The 20284-nt window shown below is 52.7% G+C and overlaps 1 protein-coding gene and 2 long non-coding RNA genes across 3 annotated transcripts in view; 2 read left to right on the top strand and 1 right to left on the bottom strand.

Annotated features, from left to right (window-relative positions):
* The first annotated feature begins 1240 nt into the window (after nt 1–1240).
* Nucleotides 1241–9417, top strand: LOC138915685 (uncharacterized). Its single transcript, XR_011421793.1, has 3 exons — nt 1241–1381; nt 7513–8879; nt 9282–9417. It is a non-coding gene; the product is annotated as an uncharacterized lncRNA (long non-coding RNA).
* CCNE1 (cyclin E1) lies at nt 8433–19143 on the bottom strand. The gene is made up of 12 exons (XM_023649459.2): nt 18960–19143; nt 18462–18513; nt 18285–18372; nt 18008–18076; nt 14172–14311; nt 13658–13793; nt 11147–11293; nt 10189–10284; nt 9851–9985; nt 9635–9746; nt 9385–9542; nt 8433–9095 (listed from the first exon to the last, which is right to left on the bottom strand). Exons 2-12 carry the CDS (start codon nt 18482–18484, stop codon nt 8973–8975), a joined length of 1227 nt encoding a protein of 408 aa, XP_023505227.1. The 5' UTR covers nt 18485–18513; nt 18960–19143; the 3' UTR covers nt 8433–8972.
* LOC138915687 (uncharacterized) overlaps nt 17887–20284 on the top strand; it is a 45854-nt gene continuing 43456 nt past the window's right edge. Inside the window, exon 1 of the long non-coding RNA XR_011421796.1 lies at nt 17887–18243. This is a non-coding gene — a long non-coding RNA (uncharacterized lncRNA). The remainder of the gene's footprint in view (nt 18244–20284) is intronic.

Here is a 20284-nt window from a genome sequence, read left to right as displayed (position 1 = left end):
GCAGATGTTTTGTGACTCTCAGTCATCGCTGTGTGCCAACACACACCCTCTTCTAACTTATGCCGAATAATGAAAATGAAATCCAATAATAATAGACAGGGATTGTGGGAAGAAAGCAACCCATAACCTATTATTTTTTTTCTTTCTTCGGAAAGAATCTTTAGGTGAGGATTATGATTTGGGGTGCATCAAGAGGGGTCCTTCGTTCTGAAGAACTTCTGCAAACACGCCCTCTGCCTGTCACTCCACCCAGAGGACTCTTTACCCATGTCTGAGCACCTTACCAGGGATTAGGGCAAAGCACAATGGAGAAGGGTGGGGCCAGGGCCTGGGGACACAGCAAATGGCCCCTGCCAGGCTGGACTGTGTTGGCATCACCAGGAAGAGCCAGGGTACAAAAATGGCAGAGGGCGGGTCCAGACGGCTTCCAGGGCCTTGCTGGGCTCCAGGCTCCCTCTGGGGCTGACGAGCTCGGGCAGACAGACCTTTGTTTTTAAGCAGAAACAAAAGGATGAAATCATTAGCATCAGTTGGGCACATTCAGTGTAGATTACTGACATGCCATTGTTACGAGGATAAAAGAAATCTAATTAGTAGAACCTGCCCCGCCTGCCCTTTGTGCTTCCTGTGAAGTCTGTGTGGGCATCTGCATCTGTCTCACCCACAGATGGGCATCTCTCAGCCACCCTGGACAGGGCTAAAATGAATAGCGTGGAACATCACTCCTGAGATCTAGAAGCTCATTTGTCTGTGGCAGGTTGTCTTCAGATGCCTCAGTTTTCTCCATCACAGGGCAGAATAAGAGAGAAGGTTTCCCAGCAGCGCAGGGCAGGCTTCCATTCAAGGAAGAACGGAGCCCGCCCCAAGACTGAGGCTTCCCAGGGTGGCCAAGGTCCATCCCACCCAGGACCACGTCCAGGGCCACCCAGCAGGCAGCAGCTCTGGAATCACACCTGTCCCACCTCTGGTCTTGACGTGCCCTGGTTGGGCTGAAGGTCAAAGGACACCCTGGGGGTCTCCAGGAGGCCTGGAGGACCAGGTGGCGGTGGGGCAGCTCTCAGCCCCTGGCAGGCATCCAGCCCACCTGCTCGCCCGCCTGACTTCTGCCCTGCCCCCGCCGCCCTTGCCCCGATCCCTGCCGACATCTAGAGAAACGAGACCTCCTTTGCATGGCAGGAAGCAGGTGTGCTCCCTACAGTGTGACTGCAAACCCAAAAACACCAGAGCTCGGTCTGTCATCACCACCTGGAGGACTGAGTTGAAGAGAGACAGAGAGCAACTCTCCACCCCCTGGAGGCTGGGCTTCAGCCTGGTACCCGCCGAGGGAGCATGCTGAGGCCTCCCCACCCCAGGCAGATGAGGAAACTGAGGCTCAGAGTAGGTAAGGGATGAGCTGAAAGCCCCACAGAGCTTGGGGCGATGGCCGAGACTCCACACTAGTCTGGGAATCTGAGACTCCGACACCCGTGGGAGGCAGGCAGTCACATGTCTGTGGCACTGAGACTGTCCTTCGTGTTCACCGTGTGCAAACTTTCTGCACTGCGGGAAGAAGTGTGCTCACTCTGCCACTTTTCCTGACGCCTTTCACTTTCTTGATCTATACTGGTTTCCTACTTTTGGTAGAGTCAGGGGTACAAGAGGTAGTTGTGTTCCCGAGGAGACGGGCAGCGCCGGGATGAAGATTGGCAGCGCCGGCCAGCCGGTGGTGCCGGAACCGGGTGGGAGTCGGGGGACGCTGGGTCTCTGCAGACGGGGCCCTGCCACCGGCCACCCGGAGCTGGGAGCCGCATCTGTGTGCCAGCTCACCCCAACACAACAAAACCCCATGGTAGCAGGAGACCTGCAGCCCCAGGGTGCAGCCTCTCCTTCGCCCGGCACTGGCATGCCCGCCTCGGGGAGGGGCGAGGACCCAGAACATCAGGGCAGCGCTGCGGCTGGGCCATCCTCTCACACAGACTGCATGCTCATGACTTGTCTGTAACCAGAGACAGCTTGGTCAGCTGCTTAGCAAGAGGGACACAGAACTTTCTGGATGACTCGGGCTGTGACTGCTGGCATATACTAACTTTGGATTTTGTTTTCTTTTATGGAAGAGCTGGCGCCGCTAGGCTGGTTCCTCACAGTCCTGGGGGAATGCTCTCTGGTGCGGCCTTGGAGCCCGGGCTGTTGGGAGACACCTCACCCTTGTAGCCCTTCCCCGAATTGGAATTCAGTGGTGTGTGGCTCCTTTGCTCAGAAAAGCACTAAAAGAGAGACAGGGCCTGACTCATTCTTGTTAATGTCTTGCTTTTAGATCTTAATTTTGCACTTTTGCAAGTAGATGATCCCCTATATTCTTCTGGGCATGGAAAAATAAGAGACTTGACAGTGACCACACATGTAAGAATGGGCCCGTCTACCCCGGAGCAGAGCCCGTTCACCGAGCGGGTATTCAGTGCGCCCTACTGTGAGCCAGGCCCTGAGATGATGTGCTGAGCAATGAAGTGTTGATTGGCAGGCACTCACTGAAAAGTAGAAGCGGCGAGGGAATGAGTTTGTGTGTGTTTTAAGCTACTTAGAGATGCTACAATGGGATGAAATAGCCCTGTAGAAAAACAGCAAATATTTTGATTTATTCATGTGTTGGTGTATGCGTAGAAAAAATTCTAGAGCCATGTACACTGTTTTAACACCAAGACCGTTAAGAACGGCATCTCTGGGGGATTTTCGCTTTTTATGTCATACGTGTTCATAGTATTCTAACTTATTTTAATAAACATGCTACACTTCTGTCATCAGAGAAAACCCAATAAAGTTAAATAATAGCAGTTTTAATGGGAGGAAAAGACAGTGCTACCAAGTGCTGGAGCACCTCGGGAGAGAGGACCCTCACGCTCCTCAGCTGGGGGCATCAGTTAGCTTAGCTGACCGTGTCCAGCAAAGTTGCAAAAGCACGTGCTCTTGGACATAGCAGTTCCGTGACTGGGAATGAGCCCTGGGGGAATTCACACACGTGGCACACGTGTGCGTAAGAAGTTGATTGCAGCATTGTTTGTGATGGTGATAAAATTGCAAACCTACTTTGGACCCCCATGGGGGGGAATATATATACTGTGGCGTATTCACACAAGAGAAAAATGTACCACAGTTAAAAATGGATAAACCCAACCCTACAGGTATCAACGTGGGCAAATCTTGAAAATAACGTCAAAAGAAAATAGGAAGTGGTATTATGATATGTAAGGTTTGATTCCATTTATGTGAATTTTTAAAACATCCAAAGCAGTGTTTTCTGTAAATCTATTGCTTATCTATCCAAATATAAATGATAAAAGTCTAGGAATGTGTTTGGGAATCATCCACATTGACCTCAAGGTGGTGGTTTCCTCTAAGGAGGAAGAAAGACCGTGGGACTAGGGAGGGAGACGAGGGGGCCTTCAACTGTGTCTATAATATTGTAATCCTTAAAAAAAAAAATTATGTGAAGCCAATTTGCAAATCTGGGTGACAGGTCCACAGATAGTCATTGTATTATTTTCTGCACTTAAAATTTTTTGCCAGTCTGGTGGGTGTGACCTGATCTCACTGTATTTTGCATTTCCCTGATGACCTGTGAATTGAGTGGTTTCCATATGTTCCTTGTGTATTGCTGGTTCCCATTTTTCCTAAGAGTGTTAACAAGGGAAGGAGAAATGAGGAATTTCCCTACAAGATGAAGTGCGTGTTGCCGTGAAGAGAAGCCCGGGTGGAGGAGGCCTCAGGCAGGTGGTTCTGCAGGTGTGAAGCCAGGGCAAGCGGGCTGGGCTGGGGATGTGTGGTGGGACCTCACGCTGAGCAGAGAAGGGTCCTGGGAGGAATGATACCTGGTCTGTGGCGGGGGAGGCGGGGGCGTCGAGGGGAGAAGTCAAGAGAGGTGAGAGTTTCTGGAGGGAAGCGAGGTGAACAGCGCTGTGTGTGGCACGGAGATGCCCGGTGGGATGGGGGCTAAAGGGAGCAGTCAGGTTGCCACGTGGCCATCTTGAGCGGCTTTGGCAAAGGCAGTGTGTGGTTCGTGGGGACAGAAGCCCCTGAAAGAGGAGGCACAGGAGGTGTATATGACACTTCCAAGGAGGCTGCCCAGGAAGGGGAGGAGAGAGATGGGGCTGAATCCTGAGGACGGCGAGGGGCAGGCCGAGGGGGAGGAGACTCTAAGGGCAGCCCCAAGCAGGTGCCACGTGTCCCTGGGGCCTCTACTGCTCTGGACTGTGTGCACGCGCAGGAAGCCCTGCTCTCAGCCTCCCTGCCAGGGCCTCGGCCTGCTGGGGCGAGGACATGCCTTCCATTCTAAATGCTCACAGGACAGCCTTAGTGTCACCAGCAGCAGCGGAAATAATAGCGATGGCCCCCATCATTTATTGTTTCTTTTTAATGTGCAGGCACTATGCTAATTTTTAAATATGTTACCCATTTTGTCCCCCTGAATTTTATGGGGTAAAAACTGCTGTTATCATCCCTATTTCACAGCGGAGAATCGCTAGGCTTGCAGAGGCGGAACAGGACACTGGGAAGTGGCAGAGCCGGTCCCAGCTCCAGGTAACTGCCTCTGGAGCCCATGAAGAAATGACCTCAGTGCAGGCCAAAGACAGGATGGTCTCCTGCAGGAGGAGAGCTGCGGGCGGGCCTGGCTGCAGCGGGGTGGCCAGACGGAGGTGCAGGGGCAGAAATCGCTGTGGCCTGAGGAGCGATGGGGGCAGGCGCTCAGGCGGGGCCGCTCAGAAGTGACCGTCGATGCCCAGGCGCCTTCCTTCCTGCCCCCAGGTACTGCACAGTCATTCTCCTGCTGCTCCAGGAGTCACAGCTCTGGGCTTGTTTCCTTAACCTCTGCCTCCAAAGGCATAAACACTGGCTCCCTGCCGCCTGCAACGTCGACATGCAGAAGCCCTTTGTGATGTGGTTCTTCACCTCTTCTGCCTCATCTCCCTCCTTCCTCCACCCCATCTGTGACCACCCTTGGCTGGCTGCTGGGGAGGACTTGACAGCCCCCCGAGCAGAAGTGCTGCTCCTCCTCTCACTGGCCTGTTCCCACTGCTGCCCTGCCGGCATCCAGCTGGCCACCTCCCCGCTGGGCTCGCCTGAGCCCTCCAGCTACACCCTGTGCTTTTCTCTCCGGGACTTGCAGTGCCCGGCACACGGTAGGGGCCCGAGAGTGAGGGCATCTCATGCATCGTGCCAGAGGAGCCAGCATCAGACTTGAACCTCGCTGCCTAGTCAGACGCTACACTATTTTTGGTGTTGGTATTGATCAGGAAGATGGTTTAAAGGTGGGGCGGGGGGCATTTATTCAAGAAAGGATAGCGTTGCCCGCGTGTCTGAGGCTCCCAGGAAACAGTACCTGGTAAGCCTGTGAAACTGAGCACATAGGAGTCTTTCGGAGTTAAATTTGGAATTGGGACGAGGTAGGAAAAATCTATGCCCACTGAGTACAAAAAGCAATTGTCTGTCAGTGCAGGAACTGAAGTATCAGCCGCAAATTATATTTAAGACCCCGTTGTCACAGGCGGATTAGCTCATGCTTGATGTTAAGTATAGGCTTCTAACGCTATTACTCCTGGTTAGCTCTGCCTGGCAGGTAACCTTGTGGAACAAATGACTGCATCGCTTGAATAACATATTTGATCAAACAGGACAATTCTTTCAAAAATTGAGTTCTCTGTGGCAATTTGAGACCTGTAATCAGCAAATTAGATGATTACAGCAGGGATAAAAATAGTCTTCCAACAATGTCCAAGGTATAAATGTGATTTGAATTTCAAAATGTTGAATGTGTGGTAGGAACACGCACGGCTGGGTAAATGTGACTAGACACGAGCGGATTTGATTTCTCTTCCATCCCGGCTCTGAGCTGGAGCCTGATTTGGCCCGAATAAGCTCCAATCCCGTTTGTGTCTGAGCTAGAGCCTAGACGTGTCTCGCGCTGCACTCCGGGTCTGAGAGGGCTCCCCAGCATTACTTCTCTGCTTCAGGAGCTAAAGGCAGCGTGAACCCCAGCTTTGTTTATCATCCACTTGGCATGAAACGGCCTCCACAAACAATAAGGCGTCCAAGTTCCACACGAGGAAGACGGCGTCAGAAAACCCTCTGCACCACCACTGAAGACCAGTGTTCTTCCTCAGGCATGGGGACAGGGACACCAGAGCAACTCTGGTGAGGTCCCGCAAGTGAAGGGTGAGCTGGGTGTGACAGGAGGATGTGGTGTGCTCGACCACAATCCCGTCAGCCTTCAGGGTTGCTCGATGAGGTACTGTTTCTGCACCTCCGACGCAAGAAGTTAGACTAAGGGCACACATCCCCTCCCTCCTCCGTCCTTCCGGCTGACGCATCTCTGCCTCAGAGCGTTTGTTCCCCCAGGTGGACCACAGCTGCCATCCTCACCCCTGGTGCCTGTTTGGTATTACCCAGCCTCAGCTGGTCTTAGCTGAATTGAGAACAAAAATGCCTTGGCAAATGGGTACACAGCGAGGGGCCACTGATGTACCCACTGCTGGCAGATGGGGAAGCTCCCTTAAGAAGGGAAGCTTGCTTGTCCTTGCTAGTGGCTCTTAGGGTTTCTGGCTGAGCCACAGAAAATACTGATCACCGTGGACTCCAGTGACCCACCGGGACTGCTCCTTCCCATGAGTGCAGATGATAGGAGCCGCCTGTGGCAAGCAGCCCGCGATTTTACAGAGAGGCGCTCACTTCAGCATGGTCATAACATTCTGCTCCAGCATGGCTTGCCAAACAACCCACAAATTAGCATCTACCCCCAACATGCTTTCAGACCAGTGTTACCCCACATTTATCAAGCTCTCAAACTTATAATACGACTTTGAAAATAGAAATGTTTCAGTGCCATATTTTTGCATAGAAAATGCCAAATGTAGACTAACCGTTTTTTAGGATTTTTCCAACAAGTCACTTGCAAATGATCGCCATTTAAAATTCACTGCATAGGGGCAGGGCTGGTAGTGCAGCAGTTAAGTGTGCACGTTCCACTTCGGCGGCCCGGGGTTCGCCGGTTCGGATCCCGGGTGCGGACATGGCACAGCTTGGCAAGCCATGCTGTGGTAGGTGTCCCACATATAAAGTGGAGGAAGATGGGCACGGATGTTAGCTCAGGGCCAGTCTTCCTCAGCAAAAAGGGGAGGATTGGCAGCAGTTAGCTCAGGGCTAATTTCCTCAAAAATAAATTAAAAAAATAAACAAATAAAATTCACCGCATTGTAGAGCAAGAGCATCTCTTCCTGAGACGCTAGGAGCACCATCTGATTAAACACCATCACATGTGGCTCTATAATGTATTGATTAGGGAAAGCGTATTAAAACTTGCCAGAACTGTAATGCCACAATGGGAAAAAGTAGGGTCTCTCTCCAACTTGATATACATATGGTACAGATGTCAAATGGCTGTTTTTCTTCCTGCTTCAGATTTTGCAAAACACGGTAAAATATCAAGCTGAAAATAAGTGGTATTTATTTGCTCATTGACCCTCCCTCTTATGAACCCATACACAGGCCAGAGCATCGTGAGAAAGTGAAACGGAAGATTTAACAAGGCCGCCACCTCGAGGACGCTCAACACAATGCGAGATGAACTACACACGCAGCCTTCAAGTGGCTAGTGACCTCCTCCACCAGGAAGGCACCTGGGATTCCATCCAGGGTCAGGGAACAGACCGTGTACCGGCATCATGGCCTTGAGCTACGTATACTTTGCATTTTCTTCTTCCAAGTATAGTTTTAGGCTGCCATGCTATGTTAACAAGTTCTTCAAACAAAAATCTTCAGGTTAAGATTTGGGTAAGGATTGGGGCCGGCTCCGTGGCCGAGTGGTTAAGTTCACGCGCTCCGCTGAGGCGGCCCAGGGTTTGGATCCTGGGCGCGGACATGGCACCGCTCGTCAGGCCACGTTGAGGCGGCGTCCCACATCCCACAACTAGAAGGACCTGCAACTAAGATATACAACTATGTACGGGGGGGTTTGGGGAGATAAAGTAGAAAAAAAAGATTGGCAACAGTTGTTAGCCCAGGTGCCAATCTTTAAAAAAAAAAAATTGGGGTAAGGATGAAAAGAATATTAACACTAATTACAGAGTTTTTTATGACCTTTGACCTGTCCTCAGAAAGAAATTCTACCTAAAAATCCTCTTGGATGCAGACGTGAGTTCACCACCACTGCCATCGCCAGCCAGGGAGCCCGAACTGAGTGGCCACTGCGCAGGGCATTGTGGGAGAAATGCCAAACGAAGCCTCATTCCCAGCTCAGGGGCCCTCAGGAGGCATGCAAGGACGCAGCTGAAGCTCATTTCCAAAGCTTTTTTTTTAAATGTATTTGCTTGAAAGGGTTGAGCTTCAAAAAGCATGAAGTTAAAAAAGAGAGCTTGAGATAGCCACTTTCAAAGCTGACTTCTACCTTAAATACCAGACACAGCTCATAAAACCAGCTGTCTCAAAGACAGTGTTATCTTTATTAAAAAACGGATAGACGTAGCAGCACTTACAAACAATAGTTCATAAAAGGCGTTGTACGTAGTCAACTGATAGTGTGAAAGGGCAGGCACCAGCACAGCTGATCGCGGGCTCCGCATCATGACGTCACAGCCACCTGCTCCACTTAAAACGACACAACCCAGAACACCCAACCACCAGCACCCACCAGCACCATGGCCTCCTCAACTTCAAGCCTTTGCTGTTTGTGTGAACGGTCAATCGAGTCAAGCATCAGCCTCCATAGCAGCATCTGGAGCACCCGCTGGGGATCTGGAGGTGGCTGGTGTCCTTGACCCACTCATTAAAAAATCTACGCACTCAATAAAAACACTTCCCCCGTCCGACGCCGTCCACGGAAACGCTTCTGCTGCCGAAGAGAAAAGCCCTTCCACGTAAATATCTGTAAAAGCTGATGCTCGAAGACAGGCGAGAGCTTGGCGCAGGCGCTTCCGCACCACTGTCTTTGGTGGAGGATGCGGCTGTGGTCACACCGTCCCCTGCCCACTGCTCTGCTTCTTACTGCTCTGTGGGGGGGTGAGGACCCCCGTGGGGGGAGGAGAAATCCTATTTTGTTCAGACAATATGGCTTTCTTTGCTTGGGCTTTGTCCTGTTGACAAGAAGAAAAGCGAGGAATATTAAAATGGAAGAACATATGCTCTGGGCTGCACTTACTGAGTGCTTTGTTCCTATGGAGGTGAAGAAGGGGGAAAAATAGCCAAGAACAATCTAAAAGTCTCCGGTCTACACAATAATTAGACACAACATCTATTGACCATAATTTTTCTTTTTCAAGGAACTGGAGTCTTTCTCGGCTATCTGGAGCCGGCCCGAAGGACAGTGAAGAGGCCACGCAGGCAGTCTGCGGAATCCCACGGCAAACAAGAAACAGCACTGACCAGCAAATCCAAGCTGTTGAGGTGGGTCTGGATGTTGTGTGCGTCTTCGGCAGGCACGCCCCGGAAGTGCTTCAGTTTGGAACTTCCCGTCTCCCTTATCACCATGGCAAATGGGACCATCCACTTGACACATTTCTCTATGTCGCACCACTGGTACCCTGCAGTGAAGGCAATCGTAGGCTCACTCTGAGGCCGACAATCGGTTCCCACGTCTTGTGCACCTTGTGAAGGCCCCGGAGAGCTGACCTACCAGAAACCCTTTGCATCAATTCAGATGAAGAGAAATGATACAAGGCAGAAGCAGCGAGCACACCATAGGAGAACTCAAGGCAGCCGACATCCAGAACACAGAGATCTAAAAGCTGTGGAGAAGAACAGAACACTGGAATGGCGGCCGCCACCCGCTCCCAGGGTGACTCAATCTAGCGGCGGGGCAGGCACCCCAGGAGAAGACGGAGCCACTCACCTCTGCGATCTGTATGAAGACCTGCTGGGGGTACTGTGGGAGCAGCACTTCGTACAAGTCGTTCAGATATGCGACCTGCATGTACACGTTCAGCCAGGACACGATGGTCAGGGGGCTCAGCCGCCACTTGAGCGCCTACGGGAGAACAGAGAAAACAGACCAGTGGTTGAAGGCAGAAAAAGGCATATCTGCTCCCCTCTGTCCTCCACTGGATTTCAAAATGCAGCCGTGCTCCAGGCCACAGCGTGTGCGGCTGGAGACAGCGCGCCCGGCGCACCCGCACTCAGCAGGGGAAGGCACTGTGCCACGTGAGCAGCAGCAGCCGGCCTGGGACACACCTTCATAATGATCAGCTCCATGGTGAGAATCTCGGCTCCTGAGCAGGCCCCGTCCGTAACATAAGCAAACTGGTGCAACTTCGGAGGATAGATTTCCTAAAAGGAAACAAAAGGAAGATGCTACTAGCAAAAACGAGTCTGCAATAGCTTTAGCTGATAATGGACATCCAAAGTTACTCTTCATAGTATGTTGGCATGGAAGGAAAGGGAGAGGGTACACCGATGGGACATAGACAGGAGCCGCTCCAGTGGTTCAAAAGGTGTAATCGTGAAAAGAAATGAAACAGCCACCCCACAATACATACATAAATACGTTGAATAAAAAAAGTCATAAAATCTTTACTCATTGGGGATGTTTTTGACATTTTCATCTTTTCAATTCATTTAGCAACAGGTTTGAAAGTTGGGTCCATCCGCCCTTCTAATCACACCAAAATTTTAATCCTTTTAGGTCAAAGTTCAATTTCTTTGCTTAAAGTAACTACATTAATCTAAGCGTTTTATACACTCACTACCTCTCTTGCTTGGTTAACTTCTACCCTTTTTTGCATGTGTCTTAACTTTGGAGGCCTCAAGTTAGAAAAATTTAGAATATGTATTATAGACAAAGAGTTGACCTCTTCCCCTAATCTCACTGAAGCTCAAGAAACAACATGCGTTGGGGCCGGCCCAGTGGTCGAGCAGTTAAGTTCACACGTTCCGCTTTGCCGGCCTGGGGTTCACCGATTCAGATCCCGGGTGCGGACCTACGCACCGCTTGTCGAGCCATGCTGTGGCAGGCATCCCACATATAAAGTAGAGGAAGATGGGCATGGATGTTAGCTCAGGGCCAGTCTGCCTCAGCAAAAAAAAAAAAAAAAAAAACCAGAGGAGGATTGGCAGCAGATGTTAGCACAGGGCTAATCTTCCTCAAAAAAGAAAAAGGAAACAGCATAACAAATATTTGAAAATTATTTACCTCAAGTTTGGCAGCAATAAATAAAGATGAAATCCCAATAAGCTGTAGAAGTGTTTTTACAACATTTTGTTGTGTTGCCATATATCGATCAAAGAAATCCTGTGCCAAGTAAAACGTCTCTCTGTGAAGCTTATAGACTTCACACACCTGAAAAACAGTGAGTAAGTTTCAGAGCAGTTACCTGAGGAAAAGAGAAAGACAAAAACTTGCTATGAGTTTTGGTGAAGGGCGAGATAACCAAATCAAGGAGAACTTTGCTTCTCTGCAGGGATGGTCACCTTGCCTGGCCCCGATCACAGGCACAGGGCAGAACTGGGGCTCAGATGGACAGAGTCAGTGTTCTGTGGGCTGTATCTTAATAAGATCACTGTCCAGAGGCCAGGGGAGAAAGATTTGTTCACAGCATGGTAAACGCAGCATTTTCACGCAAAACTATGAATTTTCTCAAAGAATGATACCCTCTTGTATAAGTTTCATTACGACTCGAGGAAAGAACTAACATATTTCTTCATAATGGGGCAATATCAGTATGAAATTTTGAGAGCTGGAACACACATTTATTTAAAGATTACGACATATCCAAACACTGTTGGCCTGTTCATCACAAGAGGCAAAAGCTGTTTTAAAAAGATTTCACAAAGACTCGGCCGTCAGGTTCCGGCTCAGGCTCTCACTTGGACAAACCCGTTTATCAGATTATCTCCACGTATAAAATGAGGACCCTCCTGCCCTGCCCACCGCACAGGACCGCTGAGGATGGTGAAACAGCGCCCGTGGGAGCGGAAAGGACCAAGGAAACACTGCACCTCTGCACATCACCACCATCGAACGTCTGATTATGCATATGAGACAGCGGTTCCTAAACGGGACATCCACACAAGTGCAATTCATGGAGTGAATGAGCAGAAAAGGTGGAGACACGACAAACAGTGTATTCGTAGAAAATTCCATCAATCACCAAAGAGTATTTCTGAAGTCTAGGTTGACTCGTATTTCCAGCCAGTTTTTATAAATAACACAACTACAATCTGATCAGAAGTGAAACTGGAGCCTCTGTTCTCGAAGGAACACACTCGGGCCTGTTTCACCAGCTCACGGTCGGGCACGCAGATCCTTCTCGCCGACGGACTTCTCGGCTGGACCAGGCCTGAGGAACGAAAGCTCACTGCAGACAAGGCTGCCTGAGAGCTGGGGACTCCAGTCTTGTCCCGCCGAAGACATTAACAGTTACCATTCTTTCCTCTCCTTCCAAAGCTATTACGTGACTCCTGATTGACTATCAGAGATAAACGGTCCTTCCGAGTATGCGGCATCAACTGCACTGATCAAACAGAACCCGAGAGTCTGCAGCTGCTGCTTCAAGGGGCTACACAGCGCTCCCCAGGGCGCAGGGGCCAGCGCCGTGCGGGTCTGTGGCGGGCAACTGCAAGGCCGGTAGTTTTAAGCAGGCCTGCCAAAGAATTCAGTACGTAAAATGCTGACGTTTTCAGGGGCCGATGAAGAAAAGCAAACTAAAAATGATAAAAACAGCTATCTTTTCTTGCCTACTATGTAAGGTGCACTGCATATACACTATTTCTAATCCACACAAACTCTGCAAGGAAAGTATTGCCAGAAAGTATTACAGATGAGAAAGCCAAGCCTCCACGCTAGGTGACCTGCCTGCCTAAGGCACACAGATGGAAGTGGCCGCAGGGTCTGAGTCTGGGACGGGCAGCAGCAGGGTGCACACACCCCTGTGAATGCAGACCTCCCACTGGGGGCACGCACAGCTGGTTTAAGGGGGTACTCAGACACCCTGCTTCCAGGTGTACTCCTTCCTAAAACGGAGCAGCCTCAGGGGTCTCCACGCCACAGAAGGAAGCCCCCCACTTCTCCACCGAGAGCTCAGTGTCCGGAACCTGAGTCACCCCCAGCTCCTCCCAGAAAGAGGCGCACTGCCCTTGCGGCATCGCTTTTTGTTGAACCGCTGTCATCCTGGCATGCCACACTTGTGGTTTTGATCAATGCTCGCAGAGAAGTGTGATGACGCGATCGATAAGACTTACACCATATATTTTGCTAGGATAAAATTCTGTGGGGAAAAAGAAATAGACTCCAAGGAGTTAAAGAGGAACAACGTATGGATTTCTGACTGTTAAAATAAGCTCGTTCGGCTATTTCTAAAGCTTGTGACAGCAACTGTCAAACAGTTCTCGTTCCACTGGATACATTTAGAAGCAGCCTAATCAACGAAGACCAAATAGCAACTTTTACAGTTACTGCAAAATACAACCTCTGCAACTATCCAAACTGTGATGAAAACAATTAGATGCCAACTTAAAAGTGTCTAAGGGGTAAAGAGATTTCAAAAACTCTTTGAAGGAAGTATGCAAACCAAAAAGTTAGACCACAGGGTCACAGACCAGCTTCAGAGACACAGCGTGTCAGTGGAATCGCACACGGAGATCACAACAGCACCGAAGACGCTAGAAACGGTCGATGCTTCCGGTTAACAGGAAGACCGCTCACCTCCATTAACCAGTCCAGAAGAACTGCTCGCATTTTAGGCTGCAGAAGAGGGTGCCGCTGCAGGAAGTGCTTATCCCTTAAGTACGTCTTTTCCTTGTTTAACATGATTTTCCAAACCTCCTCTCTGTTTGCCCAGCTACAAAAACACAAAACCGAGCGGAAAAGCAAAGACAGGTGTCAGTGTGTGTCCACACTGGGGGAGTGGGCACGGAGCAGGAGATGTAGAGGCGCATGGTGGTGTGTGTCCACACTGGGGGAGTGGGATCAGACCAGGAGACGCAGAGGGCCTGGTGTGCGTCCACACTGGGGGAGCGGGCACGGAGCAGGAGACGCAGAGGGCCTGGTGTGCGTCCACACTGGGGGAGTGGGCACGGAGCAGGAGATGCAGAGGCGCATGGTGTGCGTCCACACTGGGGGAGCGGGCACGGAGCAGGAGACGCAGAGGGCCTGGTGTGCGTCCACACTGGGGGAGCGGGCACGGAGCAGGAGGCGTGGGGCGCACGGCAGCACTCACTTCAGCACAGGCAGTGGCGAGGCTCGAGACGGTGCGATGCTCTGAGGCCCACAGTTGGGGTACACCAGCTCGTCCTCTTCTTTGTCCGGTGTGGGAATCAAGGAGCAGGGGTTTTCACAGACTGCGTTACTGTCCCACGACTGCAGAAGAAAAACATATTTTTAAACGTTTGATGTAAACAAGCTGTTTTCAAATGCACTGATTTGTGGAACAGCCCGTAAAACAGGAGAAGTCTTCAGCGTGGACGGTCACCTCTAGGCCTAACGTAAGATGGAGATGCACGGATGAGACAAAGCCGCAGTCCTGACTCCAACTGGCATCTCATTTCTGCCGCCAGCTTAGGAGTCTACGCAGTAAGTACCTAAGAAACTACAAAGCCAGGAGCTTCTCATCTGCCACATCGTCGCTCTCACATGAGGTGCTGAGCAGCAAAACGGACGCAAGAGGCTCGACAAAGCGCAGCAGCTGTTACGTCACCAAAAGAACACAGCCCCACCGGCGGCTCAGTGAGACGGGGCACGGGGACTCCTGAGCTGCACTGTGGCACGACTTGGTCACAATTCAGAGGTTTGTTTTTTAACAAGTACAACTAATCTACTAAAATGTCTTAACAGTAGAAGATAAGATTTCCAATGAAAGTACTTACACAAGCACTCCACACTCACAAGTATAAAAAACTCAAAAATGTAAATTGATTGCCATCTATAATTAAAGTCTCTCCATTTTAAAACGAAAACCCATCAAATGTGACATCGTCCTTTGGTTGCAGGACTAGCCAAATATACTACATAATGGAGACCTTTTGTTTTCCTTAACGCAAGACGATAAAAAGTATCTGCCCAGTTAAAACCAAATCAAGCCATGGTCACCGGTGACACTAAGAAGTCTGTGGACACAGAGCCTGGGCACTCCTGAAGACCTTTGCATCCCGCCCCTTGACGCCTTGCACAGAGTAAGACTCCAATAACTGATAAGTGAACAGACCACCATTAAAAACCAAAACAATATGGTTTTTTTTACTGATTCCAGATACTTAATTTTATTCAATTTTCAATATTTGGAAAATACTAAGGTTATTTTGCCATTTAGATTTTCTTTTTAAAGTTATCATCCTACACTAAAAAGGAGCCTATGCTTGATTTTTACAACATAAAATAGTGACTTTGCTGAAGGTTTGGCAGGTGACAATGCCCCCAGCGTGGGGGTCCTGTGAAAGTCCCCGCGTCTTGGCATTTGTTAAGAGCAGAGAGATCACTCATGCTGACTAGAGAAGCAAGGAGACCACCGAGATGTCTATGATCGGACATGGAGACTGGGACGGCGCACGACCTGGAAGATCTGGCACGGGGTGGCTGTCCCGGCACGGGGTGGCTGTCCCGGCACGCGGCCACTTTCAGAGGCAGCCAGAGCACTGTCAGCGTCCTGAGAAGAGCTCTCCTCCATCAACGTGCAAAGAACTGGCATGCAAATTAACCACGACAGCCGACAGCCGTTCCAGAAGGGCCACCTCCTCTTCTAGTCCTAGTAACACGTGCTGGTAGCATTTCCTTGACCCAAAAAGGGTCACATTACAAAAGTGGCTCTTCATTCAAGAACGAATTCTCGTTTTGAAAGCAGAAGTTGGTGCCACCCTCTACAGCCAGATGACCGAAATAGCTGAGCACACCTTTGCAGACAAACTGGGAGCCGTTCCCAGCACAGTTCCCAGACAAACCAGGTAGACCACGAGCAGACAGACGGTCCCTAAGGTTGACCTTTTTAGGAACCAGTGTATGAAGCAGAATAATGACGTCCATGGCCTTCAACTTGAGTGTAAACCATGTTTCAAAGGAGGCAAGATCAGTGTGCCTTTAGGAAGGAATGGGATAACAGCAAGAGACCAATTTTGACCACTTCTAACCACCCCGACTCCTTATGCCGCTTTTAATTAAGAATAGAAGTAGCTTAGGCAACACTACGTTCCGAGAAGGAACTAACAGAAAGTCCAGGGTTCCACTTCAACGAAAAAGTTGGGTCTCATGCAAAAAGTTAAACAGCAAAATGCCTACGTTAAATGGGCTTTAGGTAAAAGGGTATTTTTTCATTAAGGAAGGCCTGACGCAAGAACCATGGAAGGTTCCGTGTGGTCTTGATGAAGCAGTGAACATGGAGTTTGGCATGACGGCTACAAGTAGCTCAAGGCTGGCGAACTCGGCTGAACCACAACAACTCCAGAGAAAAATTCTGTGTAATTAATAGGTAAAACTGCTCTGTTATTCCAAAATTCTAGTTTCATGAGTATACACAGAGAAATAACAAAAGACACTGCTCTATAAATGGATGGATAATTTTCAAGCTATTTACTCTACAAAATGTGTGGAAACCGCTGTCATGAATCTCTGGACGGCCATGAAAACGCCTTCTAGAGGGGAACGATATGGCTCCTCCTGTGTCACAGCTCTCCACTCTCTGCAGTCGGGGACGGGGCCCCGGCCCTGTGTCAGGTCATCCCTGAGAACAGAAACGACTCTAGAACTCCAAGAAATCAACATGGGTGGCTTTGCTTGATCCTCAGTTAGGAATTTCAAGTCAAAGCACATTGGGAAAGTACACAATCTTGAACTTCAGAGGAGAGATCCATTTTACAAAACCCACAAAAATCAACTTGCTGGGCTTGAAGTTTTTTGGTGTTTTTTTTTTTTTAAGGGGAGAAAAAGAAAAAAAGAAGAAAAGGCCTTGGGATGCACTTATTTCCATACCTAGACTGAAAGATATCTTCTTCTAATGAAGGAGAGTCATCAACCCCTTGTTCAACATTCAGTGGAACCTCCCCAGAAATGCCAATTACTAAGGTCTTATGTGCAGTGACAACTGTTAATGAAACTATGTGGCCCACTGCTCTCAAGCCATTCACTCTCCCAGACGCAGCTGCTAAGGCTGTTGCCCAGCATCCTGCAAAGCGATGTGCTGCCCACCGCTACCCTAGGAGGGACCACTGCCCTCGGCTCCAACACTCCTCCTGCTCAGCTTTCATCTGCGGTGGGGTCAGAGGGCCTGATCAGCCAGCTTGGAGATAAGCTGCTTCCCCTACTAGAGCCATAACTACAGTCTCCAGCCATTTCTGGAGGTAGAGAGATAATACAAGCTTTTTCTGCCAGGAACGTCTGATATTATAATGATATCGTGAGCATGCAAGAAATTTGGCGGGAACTCCATGAAGGAGGAGCAGCAGAAATGGTCTAGTCAACAAAAAAATGCGTTGAGACTCACATAGCATCACACACAACGTTCCACTAATACTCTGGGTGAGGCCCGCTCGAGCCCCAGACAGCGCTGATCACTGTAGGTAATTTCTGGATGGGCTGGAAGAATTTCCAGAAATGGGGAAAAAGTTTGAAACCTGACCTAAAGCAGGTGGGAAGGTGAAGAGAGGTCTTTAAGCCCCATGAGAAACCCAGGTGTGAATGGGGGAGAACACACAGACTCAGATCACCAGTCACCCACAGAGCTGTGTCAGGGCCCTCCCCGGGTCACCGCGGCAAAGCAGGAAGGACCCCGCCCGGCCTGCAGAGGACGCTGGGTTACCTTCCTCTCACTGAGGCTGTTTCCTCAAGGGCAAAAGGAGATGACTGAGTTATGTGATGTCCATTCTGGTTCTTCCAGACATCAGCACATATTTGTAATCTCAGGGGTGCCAGTCAAGAATACAAGACCTTTCTGGAATGCCAAGGCTGGCAGACAGCAGGGGTCAGCGCCCACCGACAGGCAGTGCTCAGCCATATGGACTGTGGCCACAGTTAGAGACAAGGCCTTCAGCAGGAGGCAAGCGGACTCCAGGACCAGGCAAGGGGACCTACCTGACGGCCGCACTGGCTCCTCACGGTCTTGTCCATTTTGGCAATTTCTTCATCCGGATCCTGCAAAAACTATCAGCCGACGACCCCACGCCCCAAGGAAACACCCCATACAGCCCAAAGACAGGCACAGAGAGAGAGAAGGAGAAGCGTCGTTAGACTTTGGGCACCGTTTCTGCCAAACCGCCCTCCTCAGCCCCCATCAACAAACACGTGGGCAGAGCCAGCCAGGCACCCAGGTAAGACGGGGGCTCTCCCCACCCGCCCCCTTTGTACTCACCACGGCCACATTTGCCTTTCTTTTCCTGGAGCGAACAGAGACATCCGCGCTGCTGTCCTCCTTCATGCCGTCCCGCTCCTGGGCATCCCTGCAGAGCCAGGGTGCCACCGAGCTCAGGGGGGCCCCCGGCCTCGGCCCGCCCCTCCCCCCGCCGCACCCCAGCGGCCGGCCACTCACCTCTCCCTCCTCTCCCTCGGCATGGCGCGGGGCGCGGGGGCAGACCTCGGGCCTGGGGCACGGAGCGGGCAGCGGCGTGAGCGGCCGGCGGGGCCGGGCCCGCGGCCGCCCAGGACACCCCTCCCCCTCCCGCGCGGGCGGCGGCGGCGGCGGCGGCGGCGGCGGCGGCGGGAGCCTCCCGGCCGCTCGGGAAAATGGCCGATGAGCCCGGGTGGCCTGTCACCCGCGGCGCCGCCGGCAGCCCGCGATGCCGGGTCCCAACCCGGGCCGGGGCCCGCACGCCCCCCGAGAGCCCCGCCGGCCCATCGCCTCCCTCGGGGCCGGCGGCCCCCATCCGCCCCTCCACCCCTCCCCCGGCCCGTCCCCGCGCCGCCGGGCCGGGCACCCCGCGCTGACGCCCGGGACCCGACGACCGGCCTCGCCCCACCCCCACCCGGCGGCCCGGCGGCCCGGCGCCCGGGAGCCGTCGCCGCCGCACCCGCGCCCGGCGGCCCTCACCGAAGCCTCTGCGCGGCAGGTAGGCGGCACGCGCCGGCGGCCGGGCGGGAAGCGGTAGGCGCGCGCGGATCCGCGCCTGCCCCCTACACCGCGCGGGCGGCCGAGCCGGCTGCTCCTGCGCCCGGCCGAGAGCGGGACATTTAAAACTCCTGCGCGCGGAACCGGCCCGGCCCGCCCTCGCGCCCTCCCGCCACCCTCCGCCCCGCCCCGCCTGCGGCCGCGAGCCCGCCCCGCACCGCCCCGGCCCCGCCCCGCCGCGCAGGCCAGCCGGGGCGCTCGGCCGCGGGGGCGGGGCCGGGGGCGGGGAATGGGCGGGGCCCTGGGCGGTGTGGGCGGGGCCAGGCGGGGCCCGGGCGGGGCGGGGCGGGGCCAGGAGGGGCCCGGGCGGGCGGGACGGGGCCTGCGCACCCGCGGGGCGGGGCTGGGCGGCCTGGCGCGCGCGGCCGGGGGCGGGGTCGGCGGCGCTGGAGCGGGGGAAAGCCGCGTGGCCTGCGCCGGGGGAATGTAAACACTGCGGGCGGCGAGGGTCCGCGCCCCTTGGAGTCCGCCGGGGCAGGGCTGCGGGCCGGCCCGGGACCCGCCGGCTGGCGGCCTGCCGCGCGCGCTTCCCTCCATGCGCGTCCTCCCTCCCCCGGGACGCAGGGTTCCGGGCCCTGAGTCGGGGCGGGGATGCGCCCAAGGTCACGGCGCCTGGCTGCTGGGCCTGGAACCAGGGCCTCTGGCCGCGGGGCCTGGGGCCCCCTGTGCAACAGCTGTTATTCCAGGGCGCACGTGCGTGCGTGGACCCAGGCGGGCGCGTACTCATTCAGTTAATCATCGGGCGCCTTCCGCGTGTGCCCCTCCCCCGCAAGCTGCCCTGAACGCAGAAGCCCTTCCTGACGCTGGGGTTCCCCGCCGGCCTCTAGCTGACAGCGGGTTTCCGCCAGCCTCGGTCAAATCCACGCTCGCTGCGCTGGCCCACAGGGCTCCGCAGGAACTGGCCCTCACCCCCTCTCAGACCTCCCCTTCCACCCCCTCCCGCACAGCCCCTCCCCCACGCCCTGTCCTGTCTCACCGTAGGGCCTTGGAGTTTGCTGTCACCTGCTGTGACCCCCTTGGGCTACGCGTCCCTCCCGTCGAGGTCTTCAGTGACCACGTAACCTCCCCAGAGGTTCCTCTCCACCTTGTTGCGCTGCTGTGCCTCCTTCCCAGCACTTGTCACCATAGGTCTCTTGTTCCTCCTTCATTTCCTTGCCTGGTGTCCCTCTCTCTCCTTGTCAGTCTTATTCACTACTGTATCCCCTGGCTCTTGGCATAGTGCCTGGAGGAAGGGAGACGCTTAAATC

Source organism: Equus caballus, chromosome 10 (assembly GCF_041296265.1).
Source record: "Equus caballus isolate H_3958 breed thoroughbred chromosome 10, TB-T2T, whole genome shotgun sequence".
In the NCBI taxonomy this organism is placed as follows: Eukaryota; Metazoa; Chordata; class Mammalia; order Perissodactyla; family Equidae; genus Equus; species Equus caballus.
Note: the sequence above shows the minus strand (reverse complement) of the source record. Positions and strands in the feature narration are given on the sequence as shown.

Bases quoted from the DNA above. Each gene is read 5' to 3' on its own strand.
- CCNE1 (XM_023649459.2), bottom strand. From the start codon at position 18,484: ATGCCGAGGGAGAGGAGGGAGAG. The intron at 18,373-18,461 runs GTGAGTGGCCGG...CTGGCTCTGCAG, and splicing joins CCGAGGGAGAGGAGGGAGAG to GGATGCCCAGGAGCGGGACG. The intron at 9,747-9,850 runs GTGAGTGGCTCC...TCTTCTCCACAG, and splicing joins TCTTCATACAGATCGCAGAG to CTTTTAGATCTCTGTGTTCT.